This window comes from Poecilia reticulata, chromosome 16 (genome assembly GCF_904066995.2).
Source record: "Poecilia reticulata chromosome 16, P_reticulata-male-v2, whole genome shotgun sequence".
Classification (NCBI taxonomy): domain Eukaryota; kingdom Metazoa; phylum Chordata; class Actinopteri; order Cyprinodontiformes; family Poeciliidae; genus Poecilia; species Poecilia reticulata.
The window spans coordinates 13,205,215-13,229,648 of record NC_088845.1 but is presented as its reverse complement, the minus strand read 5'-3'; the positions used below and the strand labels follow the sequence as shown (position 1 = coordinate 13,229,648).

General features: G+C 35.8%; 2 protein-coding genes and 1 long non-coding RNA gene across 5 annotated transcripts in view; 1 reads left to right on the top strand and 2 right to left on the bottom strand.

The window, feature by feature from the left end:
• Positions 1-15,725, top strand: part of cd4-1 (CD4-1 molecule) — a 25,460-nt gene extending 9,735 nt beyond the window's left edge. The window contains exons 2-11 of the mRNA XM_008431385.3: positions 4,712-4,842; positions 9,932-9,994; positions 10,076-10,234; positions 10,352-10,507; positions 10,791-11,024; positions 11,106-11,468; positions 12,615-12,866; positions 13,007-13,107; positions 13,203-13,246; positions 13,997-15,725. Coding sequence (XP_008429607.1) covers positions 9,940-9,994; positions 10,076-10,234; positions 10,352-10,507; positions 10,791-11,024; positions 11,106-11,468; positions 12,615-12,866; positions 13,007-13,107; positions 13,203-13,246; positions 13,997-14,027 — 1,395 coding nt within the window. The 5' untranslated portion in view covers positions 4,712-4,842; positions 9,932-9,939 and the 3' untranslated portion in view covers positions 14,028-15,725. The remainder of the gene's footprint in view (positions 1-4,711; positions 4,843-9,931; positions 9,995-10,075; positions 10,235-10,351; positions 10,508-10,790; positions 11,025-11,105; positions 11,469-12,614; positions 12,867-13,006; positions 13,108-13,202; positions 13,247-13,996) is intronic.
• Positions 4,150-7,671, bottom strand: LOC103477976 (uncharacterized). 3 transcript variants are annotated; one of them, XR_535731.2, is made up of 4 exons: positions 7,545-7,671; positions 6,363-6,440; positions 5,880-5,949; positions 4,150-4,231 (listed from the first exon to the last, which is right to left on the bottom strand). It is a non-coding gene; the product is annotated as an uncharacterized LOC103477976 (long non-coding RNA). The 3 variants fall into 3 exon arrangements; XR_535729.2 differs by lacking the exon at positions 7,545-7,671 and adding an exon at positions 7,022-7,319; XR_535730.2 differs by lacking the exon at positions 7,545-7,671 and adding an exon at positions 7,060-7,319.
• Positions 15,485-24,434, bottom strand: cldc1 (C-type lectin domain containing 1). Its single transcript, XM_008431388.2, has 5 exons — positions 24,315-24,434; positions 24,055-24,228; positions 18,469-18,620; positions 18,268-18,389; positions 15,485-15,802 (listed from the first exon to the last, which is right to left on the bottom strand). The coding sequence occupies exons 1-5, from the start codon at positions 24,328-24,330 to the stop codon at positions 15,640-15,642; spliced, it is 627 nt and encodes a 208-aa protein (XP_008429610.1). The 5' UTR covers positions 24,331-24,434; the 3' UTR covers positions 15,485-15,639.

The following is a 24,434-nucleotide window of genomic DNA, read 5'->3' as shown; positions in this document are numbered from 1 at the left end:
GCCTGTATTTCCATTCTGACGAAGTGATCACGGAGCAGCCTACTAACCAAAAATAACATCACAGATGACGAAGAAATGAGTGGGAGAGACTGTAAACTTTTCTGTCCTCATCCCCTGTTTCACAATGTTGAGGTTTCAAACAAGCTTGAATGAAGTTCCCCTGCATCAGCTAAAAGACAAAAATGTTTTCAGTCTCTGAGCAGAATGTCACTTGTTTTTCATTCTCTTTTCCACTGACATTTTGTGCATTGACACATCTGAAGTGTTGCAGAGAATGAAGCATTTAGCTCTTTTCCACTGGGCCTCAAAACATCCACCGGCTGTTTATTTGTTTAAATTAGCTTTAACCCAAAATGGTTATTCTGAATGCAAAATAACAGAAGAAAAACTGAGATCGATCGCTGAGGGAAACCCTCGGAAGGAGAACACGGGGGATGAGCAGAGTGAAAAACGTGAATCATTCCTTGTTTCTTGATCGTGGCCCACACTGGGTCTTTCTTTCTTTCGGTAATGACACGTTGTGATACACACACCCTCGTTAGGTGAGTGACTAACGAGGGAGTCCTCACTTTCAGGTGTTTTCCATTAAAATCACAAATCGACGGAGAGGAACGCCACGCTTTTCCCCCTCCGTTTTTAAACAGATTCGCACCCAGGCTCTCTTTAAGATCGGTTTGTTATTTACAGGAGACGTGTTTCTAACCTGCAGGTCTCGTCGTGCAGAGGAAGCGACAGGCCCGTTTCATTTACGAGCTCAGAGGGAACAGAAGCAGGTGTGAAGCCTTCGAAGGCAGTACAGAGGCAAGCACAGAAACCTCAGAGAGACACATGAGACGTGTATGAGATGTTTGTTTTGTCCTTGTTGTGGTTCCTGTCTCCAAACCACCTCAGCAGTGTGCTTCTGAAGCACCAGGCCCACTGATCTGATAACTGTAGCTGCTTAAGTGAAAATTTACTCTATAACACAATTAACCGTGTGAAATGCGCTGGACTGTATCTATTTTTTTAAAATGTTTCTCCTTTTACAAATCAGGTTTTTTTGTGTATCTAAGCAGATTTGAAGCAGTTAGCTTGGGAAATAAATAAAAAAAAGGACAAATGTTTGTGTGCAGCTTCACCTGTATTTGAGAAACTGAAGTTTTAACAGGTGATTTGCACACAGACCAACCAAAACCATGGCCAAAAGTCATGTCTCAAACAGAAACGTGTTTATAAAAATCCTCTCAGCGCTTTAGAAATGCACCGATCTGACTTCTTTGTCTGATACCGATCGGTTTTTCATGTAAAAGGCCGTAACATATAAAAGATAAAGAATATTCCAGTTAATGCATCAAAGCAGGGCTCTAGCTGCTCTCTTGCAACTTTTTTTTGGTCACTTAGATCTTTATTAGTGTGTTTTTCAACAAAAAGACAAATCAAAAACTGAAAAAGAGCTGCCTATGGAGACTGTAATGTTTTGACAATTTAGCAGATTAAGTATATTCATCAATTATTATTCCAGTCCTCATTCTGCATTTAATTATAAAGGCACTTATAAAATGTAATTTTCCAATTTTCTCCATGGAAAACTTTTCTTCTACAATTGTTATCCTCTTGCAACTTTTACTACACCAAAACTCTTGAATCAAATGACTGAATTTCATCATCATCATCATCATCATTCAGCTCTGTATTGAACCATTCATTTGATTCAGGCGCGTTAGAGAAGGATGCATCTAAATGTTTGAGAAAGGTGCATCTAAATGTAACAGGACAGTATCTCTTGACGATTGGACTTGAGCACCGCTTCATCAAAGCACATTGCTCATAACCTTTATCCGATCTTTACTTAATTAATTTAGAAAAAGTATGTGTTGATTGATGTGTTTCAAACTCATAATGGGAAGTCTTATTTTAATGCATTCAATGAATTTAGAAAATCTGATTTTTCAGTATCTGACCTGCCCGGTCAAACCAATCTGGCTGGTTCTGGTGTCTCTCTCTTGTCTGCATGAGGTTGAACTTAGACGAAACTAAGCAAAGACATAAATCCTGCGCTGGATTCAGATGGACACAGTTTAATTTTTAGCGAGAAGCTAATGAAAAATGTTCTTTGTTAACCTTTTTTAACCAAATGTTTTCATGTTCATTTTAATTTCAAAGCTAGCTGGGCCACAAACATCCAGTGACTTTCACCCAATAGGACGCGAGTCCTTATTCATTAAGTTTAGCTGAAAACAAGAGTTTTTGAAAAAAGAGTGAATCAGATTGCGTTTGTGTTGTCGAGAAGAAAGGCAACAGTTTTGGACGCAGCGTCTGCTGAATGTTAAAACTGATTATCGTGAGCAGATCTTTAACTTCAGTTCTCCAATAGTTTCTCATATAGAAAGTAATTGATTTTATGCAGCAGATTTTTACTTCATATTTCAGAAAGAATTAAATTGAATATGAATTTTTACAATAAAAAACACGAGTCTCTACAAAAGTTAAGAATTTGTTTGGTTGTTTAATTTTGTTTTTAAATGCCAAAGTTGGGCTTTGATGAACTGTTTCCAAATGATTATTTTCACATATTTAAACTAAAATATTACGTTTTTTTTATATGTGAAAACAGTGAAACTTTCCACTAATAGACTTGTGTGTTCCCGGAACATATCCACGGCTCATTTTAATCATCATTTAATCAGAGGTTAAATTTGTTCATGAAGGCATAAAACAAAAATCATACTATCTTTCTTTTCTTTTTAATGTATTCATTGAGAAAAGAAGCAATGGAACGACTTGATATGAAAAACCGAAGACTAAAAATAAAACTTAGTGCAAAAGATAAACTTTGAATTATTAGTCCATAATTGTAATACCTTCAGAAACAAACAGCCACTGCTGATCGCAAAGTGAAATGTTTAATTTCTCCAGTTTATTCTTAATGAAAGCCAGAGAGAGCAGGAAAGGAACAATATCCTAGCTGCATATGGTCATCTGTAGGTTTAGATTTGCAGAAAATACTGAAAAAGGTTAATGTTGTAGTAAAACTGCCAACAACAAGCTTCCAGTGGGCAGGAATAAAACTGGATTACAAAGTCACTGGATTATTTAAGTCCATCTTGATGGAGGTGATATAAATTATTTAAATGATCATTTCTCACCAGTTATCAGAGCCACGTTATTGACGGCGGCGGAGGATTGATGCGTTTTCAAAAACCAGATTCAGACGGACACATTTCAGTCCTTATCTAGATTAACGTTCGACACAGAAGCGAATAATGTTTTCATGTGAAGACTTTTTAATTATTGGTCCAAATTACAATAAAATAATTTACATTTTGATGAAAACAACAGAGTGTTGAATTTTTAACGCTTCACTCAAAGCTGCAGATTCAACAATGAGAAATGGCAGAAACACATAAACTATTGTCTTCTGTCTAAACAAAGACACAATGTGTCTAAGCACGTTAAAGCTGATCAAATGGACTAACAAAGTTCTGCTTTATTTATTTTGGACTAACTGCGTTAATTGGGTTAAAAAGACAAACTTGACCTCAAATAGTCATATGTCCATGGACGTTCAGTGTTTGGACCTTGCTAAAGTTTCTTTTTGAGATTCTTTCAGTTTGTGTGGTAATGCAGATTTCCAATATTCGAGTTTTTAAAAGCACAAGAAGACATGGACATTCTGCGTCCTCTAAATCCAAAGACGCCTCCGTTCCAGCTCTCATTCCTCGTTTCGACATCGATTTGTTGTGGTGCTAAGAAGCTTTGGACTTGTTACACCGGTGAGCCGATTCAGGCACTAAAAACGTTCAATCTAAAAACATGGAAGACTGAGCACCGTATGGATCAGAGAGAGAGGCAGCGCTTCATCAATGGAGGCTCCTGTCCTCCACGCGGTTGGCCCCAGTTCGATTCCCGGCCCTGGGCTGTTTTCTGCATGTTTCCACTTTTCTCTGTTTGCCCTTCCTCTTGTCTACCTGCTGCTAACTAAAGGCCACTAAAATCCTTTAAAAAGAGCATTAAACACCAAAAAAGCCGTGAAAAACTCTGATCTCGTGATTTGACGGGTTGATGTTTGGAAACAGGTGCCGAGGTCGGTTGTAAACCTCTGAGATTGAACTAGTACATTTTTACTAGACATTAAATTATGCAGGTTATACTAAATAAAATTAACTGCTCTCAAGCTGTAGTTATTTATTTATTTTAACATGTCTGGCAGTGAAAAAATACAAGACAAGATCCGAGAAGTCTGCTTCTACACCTGCAGAAAGAGAGAAAAAATTATAAAACAGAAATAAAATGTTTCTTTCTCTAATAGTTCTTGTGTAATTATATACATCTTTGTTTATGGGTGGCTTAGTTTTCAGGGATGGTTCCTTTTTTAATCTACTCGCACCGTGAAGGCTGAGTTTGGATATTTTGTACGGAAATGAAAACAAATTACAAAACATATCGCATAAAATATCGTTATTTGTTTAAAATGTGTTCATTAGATATTTACTAGATTTGTAAAATAATATCTTATTGATTTAAAACGGTACCTTTACACAAAAGACGAGTTTTGTGTTTCTAAGCTATAATTCATCCTGTAAATTCTTGTCACAAATAGATGGAAACAGTTTTAGGCTAAAAAAAGCTGTAATTTTCATGCAGATGTGTCTCTTTTTTTTTTAGTAACAACCAATCAGAGGTCATTATTCTGATTCCGGCTTTAATTAACAACTGTGTGTCTTTCTTTCAGACCAATCGCTGCTGTGGGAGGTGCAACGGTTCTTAAAAACACGACTCGCTAGATAAATACAAAGCATTTCCGCCTGACTCCGGATCACCGTCTACAACGGATCACACTGAGCTTGACACTTGAAAAGGGCTGTAAGTATAAACTTTCCCTAAATTTAGATATTTACACATTTACATTTATTTTTAAAACACATAAATTGCTCTTAACATATTAATTAAACAGTGACACCTTTTTTGAACAATGAATTTTGCAGTGATTTCAAGTAATTTGCCCCGCAGCCCCACCGAGGCCTCAGCAGCAGACATTTTCTATTTTATTTATATACGTATAATCACAGGATATAAATGCCATGTTTATTCACTGACGCACTGTTTATTCTCTGCATATTTGACCAAACTGAACATAAAAACAAAGTGTCGAGTGTTAAAAGAACACAAACTGATAAATATGTAATTACGGTGAAAGTCATTTAAAACGTAAAAGTTTATATTTCAAAGTTTTCTTTAGTAAATCCATTTCTCTCTATTTTTTTAAAAGAAATTATAAATAAAATTTATAGTTCTGTAGGTACAGGACAACTGACCGCTACGATGAGCGCTACTGATGCTCTATGTTTAAATTAGGTGCAATTTGCAAATTATAAAGTTAAAATGCAAATATATATATATATATATAGATCTTCAAAGTTTTTTTTATTATACGTAAAGTGAAACGATACAATAGGCACAGAGATTGCAAAGATGAACAATCAGTTTGTGTACAATAAATTACAGTTTAAAAAAAATTATAACCTCACTCCACTGTAACATTTACATCTTATACTTAATTTTCTTAAATATCTCCAGCTGTCTAAATGTATTTTCATAATATGTAACAACTACGTATTCAAAAAACTCCATATGGCGTAAAACTGAAGGCGCTATTCAGGAAAACTAATTTAATATTTGAAAATATAAAGTGAAATTTGCCTGTTTAACCAGACTGGACAGCAAGTAATGAGAATATTTTCTCTTTTCTGTCATTGTCAGAGAATAAAAAAGGCAGTTCGCCTCAAATTTCCTCAAATACAAGAAAGGCGATTAAAAAAGAACGAAACCAACAAACGTTCACAGAACTCCCTCAAAAAGACTGAACCTCCGTCTGTGCTGTGTTTTTAACTTTCTTTTACCTTTCCACCCTGTTTGGCCCTCATATCGCCCTTCCCTCCTCTTCATCAGTGGATCTGAAGCTTCATCCTGCTACAGATACAATCATGGTGGTTTCTGGGTTAAACTTCCACAGGTGCAAAGACTTTGAACGTCTGCTCATCATCTGTGTCACTCTGCACTCTACATTCACATATCACACTCCTAGAGATCAGCTGTAACAACTACTGAATCATTTTACCTTTCTCAGTCCAAACCTATGTGACTCATGATACTTTCTGCTTTTTAGGCATTCAAAGTTTATTATAGAGACATATGAATAGTATTTCTATCAGAAAAACACATAAATGTATTTGACACAGTTCTGATAGCGATCCAAGTCACCTATGATTATGCATTTGTCAATTATTTGAGTCTAATACAACGCTAAAAGTAATAATGTTATGTGCAGTTGAGCCCAAAATTATTCTTCTCATTAATTAATGTATTATTTTTTATTTTACCACCTTGTTTCTTCTGGCTGCAAGTCACATTGCATTTCTGAGTGGCGCAGTCAAAATCCACGCTTCAGTCTAACGGAGAACCTGTTAAAGAAGCGAAAGATTAGGGTGATGGCAAGGAGGCCCTCCATCCTCAAAGATCCTGATGACCAAGGATAAATGCACAAAATAATACTGGAAACATCTAATCAAACGGACAGCAATGAAGCCGGAATGCATGCAGAGCTTTTCCATTGATAACTTAGAATAGTTTAAATAATTTGACAAATCATGTTTTAAAATCTAAATAAATCAGATAAACGATAATTTTTTTAAATTTTAGATTTTTCCTTTGATACCGATTTATTACATTTTATAAAGGTATTTACAATAAGAAACATACTTCCTGGTTGAATGAGAATCACTTTAAATCTAAATGTACCAGAGGTATGAATTATTTTGAACTTAGCTATATGTACTCAAAAACTCAGCAGTCTTAAATTAACACATATCTCATCATATTAAGACGCAGCGGCCTAAATTAAAGCGTTACTGCGACCATAGTTTCGTTAGCACGGCCTGAGGCAGCAGGTTAGCTTAGCCACGAAAGCTCTTGGAGTACCGTAACAAAAAGTCGCTTCAAAACGTTCAAAGCTCTATTAAATAGATGTAAATGTATTTCTTACTTGACAAAAACAAGCCTTAGTTTTCAATAAACTCTCACTTTCTCATGATGACGATGTTTTTATGATGTTTTCATGTTTTTCGAAGTGGCTAATGCTAGCATGTAGCCGCCGCACTGATATTACATGCTGAAATTTGTCTTAATGTTCAAATTTAAATTTTGGAGGACAGTTGCTATATGAGCAGTTTTCACCCCCAGACGGATATTTGACTGGGGATGTGCAAGGACAGCGCCCAGAGCAAGTCACATGACTCAGAGAGGAAGCAGCAGCGGCCATTACAGTCTGTTTCACTCAGGAAAACACTTAGTAAAACTGAGACGTGATTTTTTTTTTAGCAACATAATGTGTCAATGAGATACTATAAACATTAAATATTTATTAGCAAAGCCAGCTTTTCATGGTTTTTATATATAAACAAACACATGGAAATTTGGCTAATTCATTTGTCATTTAACCAAATGAGAGACATACAGATCATTTAAAAATAAGGCGATGAAGATAAGGTGAGAAAACGGGCACAAACCAAAATCACGGCAGTCTGAACTCGACCGTTGATGAAAAAAAAATTATGAAAAACTCAACAAACTAGCAAAACAGCTTCTTTACCTATTAAACATAGCATTGTCTTAAAATAAAATTACATATATTTATCATATTTTAAGGATAAAAATGTCTAGTAGAGGACTGTTCAAAGTGTGGTCCGTGGGCCATTTGTGGTCCGTGAAATAATTTCAGCCCCCGACCAAAAGTCAAGAATGCCAAAGATTGGGCCAACAAGATAAAAAAACAATTGATGATCCCCTAAAAATTGGATATTATGTGTTAATAAGGTAGCAGGTCCCAAGTCCTTTTTATGTTTTGGATCTTTAATTAGTTACATGTTTTTATATATTTTTTTGTTTATTGTTGAGTAGGTAAAACAAACAAAAAAACTACATTGAACTAATTTTTAAATTTTTAATGTCATGAATTTTGTGGCTTGTGGGTAGTTTAAATTTGTCAATTTTGGCCCCGGCGCAAAATAAAGCTTTGACGCACTCATCTAGAAGATTAATGCAGAGCATCTAATAACATTTGAATTTCTTATGTTCAGTAACATCTAAGACCCAGCATAGTAATCTCATAAAATGTTTTGTTTCTTAAATTACTCAAAATATATTTTAAACAAATTGTGCCATTTATTTAAATTGCTTTTGAATAATTGGTATGTTTCAAGCCAGAAAGAGCTTCACAGTCTTTATAAGCTGGACGAAAAATCTGCAATAAATCAGTTCTAAAGTAGATAAAGAAAACAAGACTTTTATTATTACTGGCTAATCTGTTAAAAGAATTTGATTTTTCCGATAACCTGTTTCTCTATAAGAATGGCAGTTGTGAGAGAAAATGCCACTTTTTCTTTAATATGACAATTAAATTTTAAAATAATTTAATTGTCATTTTATTTTCACTGTAGTGTTTATATTTGTATTTAATGTCTGTACGCTGTGAGCGCCTGAGAAGTTAAGTCAAATTCCTGGTGTGTGCACACAATATAAATCTGATTTTGATTGTGATTATTTAAAACAGTATTTTGAACAGAACTCAGAGAATAAAAGAGAAGTGAAAGTAAGACAAAGAAGTAAAACAGGCATAAAAGGATAAACATGTACTTTAAACCACAGTCTGTGTTCGCTGCTGGTGCTGTGGTCTCTCTTTTTTCTCCCTTTAAGCGCGGAGAGATCCGTCTTTCGTGGAACAGGAGAGGAAGAGAGGGGGTGTGAGAGGCAGAGGGGGAGGAAGAGGAGAGGGGAGAACTGGGATAACAATCTGCACCTTAACTAAATCAAGTCCCACCACAACCCAGCGAACGCGCTCTGAGTTTCTCTTCCCCCTCGACGTTTGCCTGCCTGTTTGAATCCAAAGCCCACCACAGGCCGCCTACTCTCAGCTCTCTGAACCATTCCTCTTTTATCTTCTAAAAATCTCTCTAAATCTGAGACCACCACAACCCCAGGGCTGCTTCCGCTTAAAGCCTTTCACCTCTTTACCAAAATCTAATATTGAAACAATTTAAACGTTAAAATAAGGATAATTCCACCAAACAGAGCTGCAAATTTAAAAGAAGATCCTTCTAGAAACTGCATTTAAATGTTGCTTAAATTTTTATGAAACTTTAGTTCAAAAATTGGATTTCTTTTCCATGCAAAGTCATGAATTAAGACAATAAATACTATGACAAGTTGCAGTATTTTCGAAATACAAGGCCCACAGCATCCTGTAACTTGTTTAAACTAGAACAAAAAAGGTAATGACTGGTAAATTGTCTGGTTTTGATATAATAAGACTCTTTAATGCCCCCATTCTTGAATTTAGGAACTTTTTTAAGGACAAAAAGACAAACGGTGTTCCACAGGGCTCAATGTTTGGATCACTGTTTTTTCAAGCATAAATAGGTTTAGTTTATGTCAACGTAGAAATTTTTGTGTGCATACTTCTATCCTTATCCTTACCTATTTCTAATATGCAGACCCTATTAATAAATTAGAATATTATTGAAAAGTCAATTTATTTCAGAATCTTTACCTTTAAGAGAAACACATTATATAGATTAATCTTTACATAATTTCCAGCCTTTACTTTTGTGTTATGATGAGTTTCCACTTACAGTTCATGAAAACTTGATATTTAAAATTAGAATATTACATCAGACCTGTAAAAATACATTTTATAAAACAGAAATGTGAGTTTAATGAAAAGTAGTTGCATCAGAAAGCACATTCTTACTTATCGAATATGACTGTATATCATGACTTTACACTTGAAATGAGAAAATCTTTTGCTGTTTTAATCTGTGAATTCATTCTTTTAAAAAATAATTAACAATTCATTCACTAAAATTTTCTGTATCTTTTCTCCTACTGTGTTTTTCAGGCCCCAAAATGAAGAACCTGCTTCAGTTCTTCGTCTGTCTCATCATTGTCCTCGAAGCAAACGGTAAGAAACACCAAGTACAGACTTTTTAGAAGAAGGTGTTATGGTTTTGCATATCAACTCTTAATATTATTTCACTTTTAGGGGCTGATGATAAGGTGATTTATGTTCGTGTTGGAGACAAGGTTGAACTATATTCTTCACAACTCCCCACAAGTTATTACGTGCGCTGGTTCTTTGAAAGAGAGGATGGGCCTGAGCTTGCCGACACTTCCTATTTAGGTAGAAAACAAGTTAATCAGGGTAAGCAAAGCATTGGAAATGGAAACCTACACTTTTTTTGGAGTTTACCAATAAAAGCAATATTAATAACTGTTGTAATTTGTGTTATTATTTTGTATTCAATCAATTTTGCATCAGATTCTGGTGAAATCTGGACCAGCAGGTTGTCCATCTCTACCAATAGTCTGACCATCAATAACATGCGAGAGGAAAACTTTGGAACCATCGTCTGCATGGTGAAAGATGGTACTACTGAATATAAAAAATTAAAATTTCACCTAATCAAAGTCATAGGTAAGAAAAATTATGAATGTTTTGTATTTTAGTCACAACACGTTTAACTTTTAAATGGCAAAATATACATGAACAATGTTTTGAATGTCTTGCTGAGAGTTAAAGTATTGATCTAAAACTTGTAGTTTATCTGATCAGTTTTTTTTAAGCTTTTTAAATTTTTCACTTACAAGAAAACCTTCAAAATCACTAAAATGAAGCTGAAATATTCCTCATTGAAAGTTTTCTTTTTAAGATTTTAAATTCACGTTTCCGTATCTATGCATTCTGTTTTTTATGTTAGTGAGTATGAAGGAACAACTACCAGTGATCCCTGGACATTCTCTGTCTCTGAACTGTAAAGCTGAGACTCAGAGAAAACGCTCAGTTTATTGGTTAAAACCAACGGGAAACAAAGCGACTCCTTTCCAAGGATCAGTCACAAAGACAGCTGAAAGCCAAGACAATGGAGAGTGGGAGTGTGTTGTGAAAGATAATGGAGAAGAGAGCAGATTCAAATTTCCTGTTTCTGTTGTTGGTGAGTGATTGATTGTGAGTACAGATTACTCTGCATGTTGGAAAAAAGTTTACATTTTTTTACGGTTTTTCTCTGTTTCAGACTTCTCTTCTGCATCCAAATATGTTTACACATCTACAAACCTCCCTCTTAGCATTCCCTTTCGAATTACTCCCAAAGAGTTTGTGCAAAAAATACCATCTGAGATTGAGACAGTTGAGTGGCTTTTCACCCCAATAACATCTTCCAGTCAACAGACTATCTTCTCCTTCTCACCAAAGAATGGACAGCTGAAACAGAAGGATCCAGCCAGAGAACTGAGCTATAAAAACTTCACAGCTGATGGAAGTTTTTCACTGCACAAAAATCTGGCGAAGGTAGAAGACAGAGGGACCTACAATTGCTCCATAACATTTAAAAATGGCTACATGCTCAGCAGGACTCTGGTCATAGAGGTGCTGGAAAGTAAGTGAAAACAAAACTTCAGCTGGTTTATGTTAAATGTTTGCAACACAGAAGTTCTTTCACCATCTGCATTTCTATTAGCCATAAAATTGCGCAAATTGAAAGTACAAAAATAAATTTACTTAATGTAAACACAGCAATTTCTAAAAAAAAACAACAACCTGATTTTGTATCATGATGAGGTGGATTTTCAGTCATATCAAAATAGATTTATTCTGCAAAACTGCAATTGAAACACTTTTATCCCATCACATGAGTCACGTGATCAGCAGCCAGATGTTACTACTTTTGAAAACGACGAAGAAGACAACAGGAAGTAGTAGAAGGAGGATGGTTTAGGTTTTTTTTTTTGGTCAATGTCCAGCTCACAGCATCGGACAGTTTATAAAAAGTTGTGTGACATTTGAACATGTTGAACAAACAGCTCTTCTGTAAAATTGCAGACTAATTTCCCCAAAACACTGTTTATGTAGCCGCTCCCAAATTCAAGGAGCTTGTTGTGGTAACGCCTGAATAAGACGCCAACGTCTCGATGAGCGCCAGCGCCTTGACTGAATTATGAATCTATCTCATGCAACATCATTTTTAATGACTTACTGCATGAACAACGTCTGATTTTAAAATCATTTCTTAACGTTATAGCAAAAATTGGTTTTTAGCAGAATATCAACACAGATTTGTGCTCATTTGTAATGGAAACACAGCTACTTTATTTTTTCTCTAGGCAGTTATAACATACTTAAGTTAGAACTAAAATCTGTAAATAATTGTTTTGAATTATTAAGATTAGACCTTTCCATTAATTTAGGATATTAAAAGCACACCTTGGTGGAGGTCGGTGTCCGGAGTGACAACGGGAGGTTGTTTTTTTTAAAACAAGTTTTTGACAACTTTTTGAACTTGTAAAATCAGATAAGTTAACTTTTGTTTTTATCTAAGTTGTAAGAAACTTCATTTGCTGTTTTGCCTAACAGTTTTTCAAACAATCAAGCCGGAAGTGCGTTAAAGAAACAAACCACTTGCTGCCACCCACGGCCTTGGAAAAATTTTGGTTTTGGAACTTAGAAGGCCGTGACAGATTTATTTTTCTGTGAGTTTTCTACTTTAAAATGAAAAAACAAAATCTACTTTTTCTTTGTTCTCCAGTCACCCCCTCCCCAGGAACGGAGTTAATTTCAGGCCACCACCTGAACCTGTCCTGTTCCACCGGCGGTCCTCTGGAAACTGGCGTCACAGTGAAATGGGTCCCCCCTGAGACGTCGTCCCTGGTGAAAGCCGATCTTTTGTCCGGTCACCTCATCATCCCGAGAGTGGGAACAGAGGACTCTGGAAAGTGGAGGTGTGATCTGAGGCGGAACACGACGACGCTGACGTCAGCTGTGATAACTCTGAAGATCGGTGAGCACAGGAAGCGAGAGGAGAGCAGGAAATATGACATGGTTATGAACCTGCGGCCGCTTGAAGACAGAAACTTGGCTGAACCTGTCATTTTCTCTACTGTAAGCTGTTTGATGACTCTGTCTCTCTGTTCTCCACAGATCCCATTCTCACTGTGTGGATGATAGTGACCATATGCGCCGCTGGAGTCATCCTAATCCTCCTCCTCGTTCTAGCTTTCATCCTCTTCAGGCGCAGACAGGTACATTAAACTCTTCTAATTTTCATTTGGATCAGACATGAATGTTAGCTCTTCTTTTCTCACTGTCTGTCTTTCTTTTTTGTAACTCACATCAGCACAAGATGAGACAGCTCAGGCACCGACTCTGCAAGTGCAAAAAGTAAGCGATAATCATTTCCTGGGTTGACAGGATGGCATGCATTGATACTTTTACACACATATAACTGAAGTTTTAAAGGTGACCTTTTATGCTTCCGTGAACAGGTTGGGATTGACCTATGACATGTTCGTTACAAAATCATTTTGAATTTCTTTCAGAAAGAGACGTTTTAGGGCGTCTTGTCACTTTAAATCCAAATAAGGTGCTGCTGGCCACGCCCCCCCCCAACTCAACGTTTACACTCAGACATTAAAATGGCTGCAAACAGATATGGAAAAGCACTAGCATTAGCATTACTTCCTACACAACCAACAAGAATGTAGAAAGTAGTTTGTTGATGGTAAGTCAACAATTAATCACTTGTCTTTTCCAGCAGCCATTGTACAACTCATACAGTGGTAAAATCAGGTGACCAAACATGTTGGAACTCCACTTGAGTTGCTAGGTAACAGGCTGGAACTCTGCTGGGGTTGCTAGGTAACGGTGCAGTGCCCATTGAATATGACACAATTGAGAGTTTTTTTAAAACGACTCATTTTCCAGACACCAAAAAACCATTAACTGACTGCCAAAAAAAACACGTTTTTTATTAAAAACATTTTAACTGTTTTTTTTAGAAGCAATCAAAACCCAAATGGAAGTACAAAAACATGCAAACTGTGAATTTTGCGTAATAGGTCACCTTTAGGAATCAAGAACATTTGTGTCTCTTTTCTTGAACTAAACATTTTTCTTTTGTTTGTTTTTCAGCCCAAAGCCAAAAGGTTTCTACAAGGCCTGACAGTCGGGACGTTCACAGCAGGACATCAGGGCGTCATGCAAACAATTCTGTCCCAAACGGACCCTCGTCGTTTATGAACTGTGCTAACTGTTTTTCATGTGCTGAAGGAGAGACAGAAGAAACGGAATCTTGCAGACGTTGGTAAAATGAAAAGAGAGAGAAAACAAATGTAAAAATTGTACATATTGGATTGTTTTTTACTGACAATGGTCATTTCAACTAGATCAGATATTTGCTGTTTTTAACTTTGCATCTCTTAATTAAAATGAATCAGCTTGGAAACAGTTTTAACTACTTTTCTAACAAATTATTTTAAGTATTTTTTTTTTTAATGTGACAAATAATTGACATATATCAACCAGAGATCAATGCTTGCTACTTTGGCTTCACCAGTGATCATAATTTTCCATATTTTGCTAAAGTAAACTTCTTTCAACAGGGATAAGAACCACAATCAGTGGAAATACAATATAATTAAACATTTTCAGAAAATAAAATACTAAACAATTAGATTATACAAATTATTTGAACACACTGAACAATATTTATTGTCATGGTTTGTAGAAATAATTAAAAACTTTGAGATTCAAACTGAGATGTTTGTATATTTGATATAAAATGAAAGGAGGTTGGCTGAAATGCCAGCCGTTGTTACCAGTCGTTCAAAAGAGTTGAGACAATCTTTTAAATTTAAAATCAGAATATATCCGTCTAAAAAAATATTCAAATTCTATTTGTACAAAAATGGCATTAAGTCTATAAAAGGACGGTGTCTTGATTGGCCATATGCCTCAATTTTAAGTGTTCAGAGCACAAAAAGGCAGCGGTTTATAGTTACATTTTAAAGAAACTACAGTGGTACAGGGTTATTTCAGCAGCTTTAAAAAGTAACTTTAACGATTCATGGAGGATTTAGTCTTTTCTGCCAGTCAGACAAAACGGATTTTAATCCTCTTCTCCTCTGCACAGAAGCGTTTAATGTTTCCCTGAAGGTCTTTTATATATTAAACCATATAGATTAGTGATTCTTTGGAGTTTATATTTGCTTTTCTGTAATGACTGACAGTTCACAGCCTTTCCCACACTGTTAATTGCTTCCCGATCGTACCCCCTGACAGCAATGTAATGTTATTGTAATGTTGTCGACATGCTGTCTTTATATTGTTTCCAATTTTAATTTAAATCCAGCAATAAGTTTTGTTCTGTTTGTTTTTTAGAAATCATCATTTTGTTTTACTCTCTCTTTAACAGGGTCAGAATCTTTTGTAGTCAGAAAATTGTACTTAAGATGTAACATATTTGTAATATTGTGAATTCATCATTGAGGAAACACTGTTTTTGTAATTTTAAGTGTCTTGTCATGTAATGTGTATTTTCAATTATATTTTATTATCTGTTCATGATATAGTTATTCATTTATAAAAAAACCCCATATATACTCAACATTTTTTTTTTGTACACATGATGATACTTTATTTCCCAAAAGTAGAAACAAGATGATTTTTACAGAAAGATAAAGTTGATTTAAAGGTGAAGCTGTAACATAATGACTGTATTGTGAGGTTTTTCAATAAAGAAACGGTATGCAGCAGCTGAGTGGTGGTTTGCTGGTTTATAGCAGCGGCGTGGCGGCTTTCTGACAGACTCTTGGATACTCAAATTCACAGGGGACGTCGTACCAGCTCTGAGTGTAGCTGTCCACCACCGCGCAGTCCTCTCCCTCTGGACCATGGGACTGGTTGTTGTCTGGTTCTGATCTGTGAACACTCCAGAACCTTTAAAAAAACAAGAACAGAGACCAGTGTTTCCACAAAGACCAATCAGAACCATCTTCAGGGGAAATGTAGAAATGTGACACTAAAGCAGGTATTTGTATTCGAACACAGAATGACTCCCAGGCGCCACCTAGAGGTTTGTAGAGGAAGTCCCAAAGAGGATTTTCATGAGTTACTCAGTCAGTGGTGGAGAAAGTCTACAAACACTGTGCTTGAGTAAAAATACAAATAAACAGACAAAAGAGACAAAAATAAAAAACACTGTTTGTGTATTTTCATTAATATGTTAATCGTCTAACATTTGAATCAACAAAGCTGCAGATAATGCTTTTTTTTAAAATTGTGGTTACATTTTGTGACCCAGTTTACAATTAGACTAACTCACTGCAAAAAAACAAACAAAATCTTAACAAGTATCTGTGGTCTCATTTCTACTGCAAATATGTTAGTACACTTGAAATAAGACAAAACAAACTTACAAGTAACTATTCGGCAAGAAATAGGAGCCAATAATTCCTTAATATCAATGAAAAAGAAATAGTTCAACTGAAAGATTATTTCACTTATAATATAGAAAAATGTCTTGATCCACTGACAGATTATTTCACTAACAACTATTAAAAGGAATTATTGATTTAAACAAGCTCCTATGTCTTGCTGAAAAGTTACCTGTAAGTTAGTTTGGTCTTATTTTGAGTGAAATAAGATATTTGCACTAGAAGCCAAATGTACTTAGTGAGATTTAGTAGCTTTTGCAGTGTGATTCTGTGCATCAGAATTTAACTTGCAGCTAAATACCATTCAGCTAATAAGAAAGGAGGTTTGTATTTAACACGAAACAAAAACAATGTGTTATTTTAACTGCAGTAAACACATTTAAGTAAAAGTTGCCTTTCTGAAAAAAAAGGCATTAGATAAACCTAACAAAGAAATATGTGCTGATCCTTTCCACTGACATTTAAAGCTTTAAGCGTAAAATTGCTGTAAATTCAGCTTTGTAATGGGTCAATTGGGAACAATATTTTAATTTCCTGACACTATTTTTAAAAACGTGGACACAAGAGTTGAACCACATTAAGTTTTTTTTTTTAACCTATTAACTCTAATTGATTACTTTCAAACTCATAAATAAAAAAACAACACAATGTAATGCGAATGTAACGTGTTACGTAATACAAAATTTGGTGGAGTAGAAAGTACAGATACTTGAAGTAAAAGTCAAAAGTATGCCAACAAAAAAAACACTACTTATGTAAATAGGAAAAATGTGCAATACAGCACAGTAACAAAGTATTTCACCACATCCCACAATTTCTGACATTTATCAGTTTATAAACTGCCACATGCTAATCTAATGCTAACATATTAACACAACACTGAAAATCAAAATATATGCTGAAACTATTTAAGTAACAATACCCCTCTCTGTCTTTGTTCATCCTGATCCTGAGGTCTGGCTTGAAATCAGTTGTTTCCAAAACAATTGTATTTATTTGAAGGTTATTCTTGTAAACGTAAATTAATCTAGTGTGGGCGTCTCACTGTTTGCTTCGCAGCAGGAATGACCTACATGCAACATGTGACGTGTCATTGGTTTATGAATCATTTTATGCTCAATGTGTGGGCGCATGTGAGCTGCACTCAATTAAAAAAAACCATCTACTTTTTATTATTTTGGGGTTTTTTCTGACATCTTTTATGTCTGAATTTCAAATTAGTGCTGACTTTTGGGTATCATCACTCAGTTCTGCAGTTAAAAACATTTGTATTTCCTCCAGTTAAATTTACTTCCAACACATGTTGCTGCTGTGATTTTTTTTAAGTCTCATACCAGCGAACCACGTTGCCATGTTTTGTGTGCAGCCTTTGAAAACTATAATAGGTTGTGCACATTATTCTGTTGAGTTTCCCTCAACAGTTTAAGTGTTTTTCACATTTTACAGTGATATTAGAAGTAAAAGAGAGAGTGTATTGGCTGCTGCAGCACACTGTCTCTATGTCATGTTACCTACCCATGTGGCTGATTATCTCCTACTGAAACACTAGTAATTAAAATTTAAATAAAGGTTGAAGCAGGAAAATGTTTTTACTGTATTTTTTTCATAAACAATCATAATTGGGGGATTTAAATGTTATCTTGAGCCATTTCTGTAGATCTGCTGCTATAGTTTTAGGCTGCTGTGGGTCAAATGGATCAATTTTCCTCATTTTCTTCTTCTTATACTCTCCAATTTGCATTAAGCTCATTGAAGGTTTGTCTTTTATCTCACATCCATTTTACTGATGGCAACAAACAGCTGACCATCCAATTATCATCAAGCTACACTCAGTAAGTATTTATAAGTATGTACTTATAAATACATACTTATAAATATGTATTTATAAGTACATATTTATGTGTACTTATAAAAAAAACATATTTATATGTACTTATAAATACATATGTATTTTTTAAAAATACATACGAAGCTTTTAGCTTTGAGTTGTCCATCCATCTCCAGTCTCCTTCGGTTACACTATCACTCAGTCCGATCCAGTAGTAAATGTGAAACCCTGCGATCCTCCTGCCTTCTTTTTCCACAGCGTCCTAAAAGTTATGTTTAAGAACATGATAATCAATACCAATTATTTGATACTACACCTTTAAGACGAACAGAAGCGCTTACATGCTGTTCTCTGGTGGTCAACATGGCGAGCTGGGCTCCTGTCTCTCTGCATTTCTCAGCGCTGGAGGTGAAGTTGTGCCTGTCGGTGCTCATGTGGAAGCACTGGTCTTCCACCTGCAGCCACCCAGCTGGACACTCTGTGCAGGTTATGGCTGTTCGGACAAACACACCAATTGTGAAGGACTACTGTACTGCAATTAGACAGATTTTTCAAAATGTTTTGACCTTGTTGATTGTGACATTTTAAACCTTTCAGAAATAGACCTGTCAGACAAAGTAGTGGACTGTTTTTAAAATAATTGTAAACATGACGTTTACCTGAAGGTTTTCTTTTTACCATTTACATTTAAAATCTGGTGATAATATTACAGATTGTTCTCTTTGATGATGATTCAGTGTTTTATTGTCCAAAACACACATTACAAACCTGTAATTTGTTTGACCATACATTGGTAAATAAAAAAAAAAATTTTCAGACAAAACTAAAACTCCTCCAATCTGTTAATCATTCTTGTGTACACGCTGCTCAGACCTTCCCCCTCACTCTCTGCTAAACTGCATTTTGTTCATAACAGAACCTTTTTCCTGTAGCAGTAAGTTGTTTCTTCACCATTAGCTTATTTAGCAGCGTGTGCTCTAGGATGATTGACAGCGTTAAAACTTTTCTCCTGGCTCTAATTGGTTGTTTTTAACCAAGAATTATGCATTTTTCCAGACTGCAACAGTAGATCAGGGAGGAGATGGAGATCGATCTTTTCACAGATTATCTGCCTCATAACAAACTGTCACAACATGGTGACAGTTTTTACAAAATACATATTGGTGGAAAAGTTACAGACGGCAACTTTAATTTTGTTGTCTGGATGTTGTCTTGTATGTTTTTAATGCAAGGCAGTTCTAAGCAGGGCATATGATTTTGCATATGTGTCAGTTTTCTAACCAATTGCTTGTCACCGATCTTTAACAAGCCATACCTGCCGATTCTGATTTTGGCCGTTAACAATTTATTTTGTATGAAATGTTGCTAAAAATATGAAAAACGTTACTGAACTGGTAACAGTGGGGTCCCTATTGTTAACAGCAAACATACAGACATGACCTGGTGGGTGACCTTTGCCAAGGTAGATAAAATCAGGGGGAAAGATCAGCTTCACGTGTCAGTATCGGCTAATCTCCGACCTCCCAAAATTAAGAAAATTGGCACAGATAAATCAGTACAATTCTAATATTTTTTAATTTATTTCACAATATTCAATAACTCTTTGAAGAATCTAAATGAATGAGTTACAACAACATTTAACTTCCCTTTGGGACACAAGTGTTATATAGCTAAATAATTTGTCGCTATTCACCGCCATTGACGCTGTGCCTGAACGCCCAGTTGGAACCCGCAATGAATTATGGGATATCGTGGGCCGTGAAGGATACATCGGACCCATCCTTCAAATCTGGGGGGAAAAAGGACGCATTTGAAGGATGCACTTGAAGAAGTCTTTGAATTCGGACAGGCCTTGTCGCCACGCTATGACGTAATCGGCCTACAAATCCGTCCTTCGAAGGATGCAGATCATAGACATCAATACGTAGACCCCTCATGGAGACGAGGTCCTTGGGTCCTTAGCCCTGACCTGACGTACCTTCCTTCGGGGGGGACGGGAGTAAGGGGAGTGGGCGGCGCCGATTTATGTTTTCGCATCCACCTGAATAATGTGTAGTTGCGCCACTGCCAGCACCTCCTCCTACTCCCTTAAAACGTTCGTAACTTTATTAAAGAACAACAACAAAAAAAATCAATAAAACGTATATCAATGATCGCAAAAATAAATATCAAGACTGCAAACCTAATATCGTAACTGACTGATTGTTATGTTTTTAACATAATCTCTGGTCGGCTTGTGGAGCGCAGGAGGTTGCCATGGCAACGGGTGTGCTTACATGACAGAGAGAGACGGAGAGTAAAAATGTGCGAATGGTTTAGTGCTGATCACCTGTTCGGGTTGTTTTACCTTTTTTCACTTTTGTCTTGGTGCATCACAGCCGCTGTAGTTTCTGAACGTTCAATAAACGACAAACTTGGACTAATTACCTCGTTCTGTGACTATACGTCATTTACAACAATATGTTTCATTAAGTATTTAACAAACAAATGGCTTTTACAGCGATAATTGTGTGAAATTAAATTGTTGAATATAAAAAAAATAGTATATATATATAACGCACAAAATGTTAAATGTATGCTTGATAAAAGACAAAGGGATGCAGTGTTTTGCTACACTAGATTAACAGGTCAGGAAAAATGTAATTAAGAAAAAAATATGGAGGGAGAGGGAAGTAGTTCAGTTATGATAGCTTGACTTTGACAACCTTAACATGTAGATGTGGAATTCTGTTTGAGTTCAGTTAGAAAATAAAAGGTGACTTAAACACCAACTCTGACAGATCATCAGTACAGCAGGTGTTTAATTAGCTAATAGCTGCAGTGGCTAATATACCACATTGATCACTTATTAATAATCACAAAAATAAAAGTCAAGTCATAAAAACATAAGACTGTAATGGACTGGATATTCAGATTTTTTTTGTGGGGATATTATTAGTACTATTATTATTTTTTTAAAAACAATAGTAATGATAACAAAATTAAATAGGGTTAGGGTAGGGTAATTTTTAATTTACTTTATGTAATTTAATAACAATTATTAAATTATATTAAATTATAATAACTTTGTTATTATAATAATGTGTGGCGCAACTACACATTATTAACTTTGTTATTATAATTTAATATTGTTATGTTATTAAATTCTAATAACAAAGTTATTATATTACTTTGTTATATAACTTTATATAATATTGCTATTGTTTTTAATCATAATAGTACTATTGCTATTATGATTAAAAAGCAATCAGTGCTTTTTTCATCATAAAAAACACTGCTTGTGTTCACAATCAGTGTGTTTATTATAAATATGTGTTTATTATATATAAATATATAATTATTTATATATCCTATTATTATTTATATAGTATAAATAATAATATATATTATTTATAATATAAATAATACTATAAATATGATTATTAAATAATAATTTGATTATCAATTAATTTAATTATATAATTGAATTATATAATTCCCCAGCCAAGGAAGTTTGTTCTTTGGGATCAGAGAAATCGTTCCCTACGACAGATCTCTCTTGATGGATCCGGTCTTGTAATGCTGCTTTCCTCAGAGCTCAGGTTGAGCTTCTGGATGCCTCGATTTTCTCCTTATCACTCCAACCCTTCTCAGTCTGTGCACTTTGGGAGTACTGGGGAAATCGTTCTCTTCATCCGCGGTGTCTCTATCAGAGTGATCAGAATAATCCATCTGTTTGCTATGACCTGTTGAGCCACCGTAAACTGCCCCAGCCGGGGAAGCTTGCTGTGTGTTTTGCTGTGATGTTTTCTTCACAGTCGAGGAAGGTTTGAAGAGACATGCTTCAAACTCATCGTACTCATTCTCATCCTTATGGCTATTGATGTCAGAGGTCACTCCAGGAAGCAGCTTGTTGAAAAGCTTTCTCACTCCCGTCGTTATCAAATAACTTGCTCCAAAAGTAATCAGAAAAAAAATGGTCTTGATTGCAATTTGTTCCATTGTCAAAATACTTGTACTACACGGTGCTAAGAGATGCTAAATTTAATCATAAGGAGTAATTTTGCTATGTTTTCTATACATTTTTAACTATTATCATAATTAATCTTGGCCTCTTGTTTTGAGATCCAAGCATTCATAACCTCAGATGTTCTTTGATCTTTGTCATAGATGAGGTCATTGCTACAATGAGCTCACTGTAGTTCTGGGGGAATGTCTTGCTTCTGGTCGTTGCTATGGAAATGGTCAAATCAGTTCTGCATGACTCAAACTGTTAACCCTTTGCAACTGCAATATTTGGATGGCCGCATATTTGGATGCGGCCATCCAAATATGGATGGCCGCATCCATATTTGGATGCGGCCATATTTGACCCACTCGAACACATTTGTAAACGACCCACTCGAACACATTTGTTCTGTACGGTGCGGAAACGTAAACAATAGACAGAACGTAATGTCTTCCAGCTTTTTCTGTGTAACTGAGCTCGACACCAACAGCAGCTCAGCGTCAGCAGCCCATATTGCTGATAGCCGGGAAGGAGATAAATTAATCTATTTCTATGCTTTCCTGTAAACTGGTTATGAGTCTGTTGGTTTTTCACTTTTCTTGTATTCTAACTATTTAACCAACTGGTAAACAAATGTTTATATCTGTTCTTAAAAGAATTGTAGCTTCTCTCTTATGTCTCCATCAGTAGAAGCTTTTGGTGAAATTATTATTAATAATAGATTGTTTTTGAATACGATTCAGGATTTAAAATGAACTGATGAAGATGGTCTATGTGTCTAGTCTGGCCTGGGAGAGATGTCTGTGGTTCCCTTCTGGACCTGTTACCCCATGAACCCGATGTGGAAGGCTATGTTCAGAATTTAGGTCTCAAGGCATCAAAGTGTCAACATTGCAGCCAGTGGGCTGAGGGAAATACAGCTCCACTTTGTGGCAATTCAAGAGCTACACAGCTTTTAAAAATTTCATAGTACCCCCAAGAATTTAAAACTACTTTCACGCCTGGGCTTACTGGCACATATTCCACATTCAATATGGCGGACGCTGTTACGTATCGCAGCAGCGGGCCGGCCTGCTCCATGAGGCGTCTACGTATTAATGTCTATGATGCAGACCCTGAATTCGGACACACTATAAAGTGTATTTGAATTTGAATTGAATTAAGTTCTGTTAATGCTGCTCCTGACAGTTGGTGGTTACCATAGCAACCAGTAACTGACAACTCCTCCCCCTTTTCCTGTTGCCGTCGGTAACTGTAGTATTTGTTAGGATCCACTCTGTGTTTTCTTTACAAGTATTACATTGTAACATATATTTTAGACAAATTTAATCACAAGGAGTAATTTTGCTATGTTTTCTATATATTTTTAACTATTATCATAATTAATCTTGTCCGTTTTAGTAAGGTTTAATTTCACAACTGCTAACTGCTATCATTGGGAGCTAATTGCTCTGTAGTTTGTTTGGGGTTTATTTATTGTATTTTAAATTAATGTATAGTGGCAGAAGCTGCTGGACTGATGTTAACCCCCAACTTGACTTGCTCTTTTGTTAAGTTTTAATTTTTGATTAAAAGTCATCTTTCAGTTATCAGCTGGGTGATAGTCTATACGAAAATATTCATTGTTATTTATGTTAAAGATGAGATTAGTTATGTGTAAATGATATAAATTTATGTTAAATACAGTCATAATCAGCTGTCCCCATTTTTTCTGTTGTTGTCTGTAACTGTAGGGCAGAAGCTGCTGGAATGATGTTAATCACCAACTTGCTTTCCTCTTTTGTTAGAATAAATACAGAGAAGTTAAGTGTGTCTGTCGTGAAGTCAACCTTGGATCTGAGGCGAACATAGAAGGTTACACATATATGTGAGGTAGACACTTTGGCAAGCAGCAGCACACTGAAATATCCATCTGCTGGGGCCTGCAGGAGGGACATACCTGGAGCTGAGCAGTTGTTGGTCATATTGGCGTACTGGTTACACAGCAGCCTGTAGCGATCCTTCATCAAATCGAGCCTCACTTTCAGGAAGGCCACCTCTTCCTGAGGGGTCTTTGGCTCCTGACAGGCGATTTCAAGAACCAGCAGGCTCAGGAGAGCAAAGATGACGGAGGCTAACGACAGACATCAGATTGGTTAAAGTTAGACAGCAGACAGACCACACACAGAGTCATCAGCTGTTAGGAGAAGATCGTCTCACCGGTCACAGGATTCATCGTGTTTCTCAGAGAGCCGAGGATCACACATGATCCCTTCAGGCTCTCTGGAGGTTTTTATAGAGCGGTTTGTTTACTACAGAAAAGGCAAAGTACAGATTGCA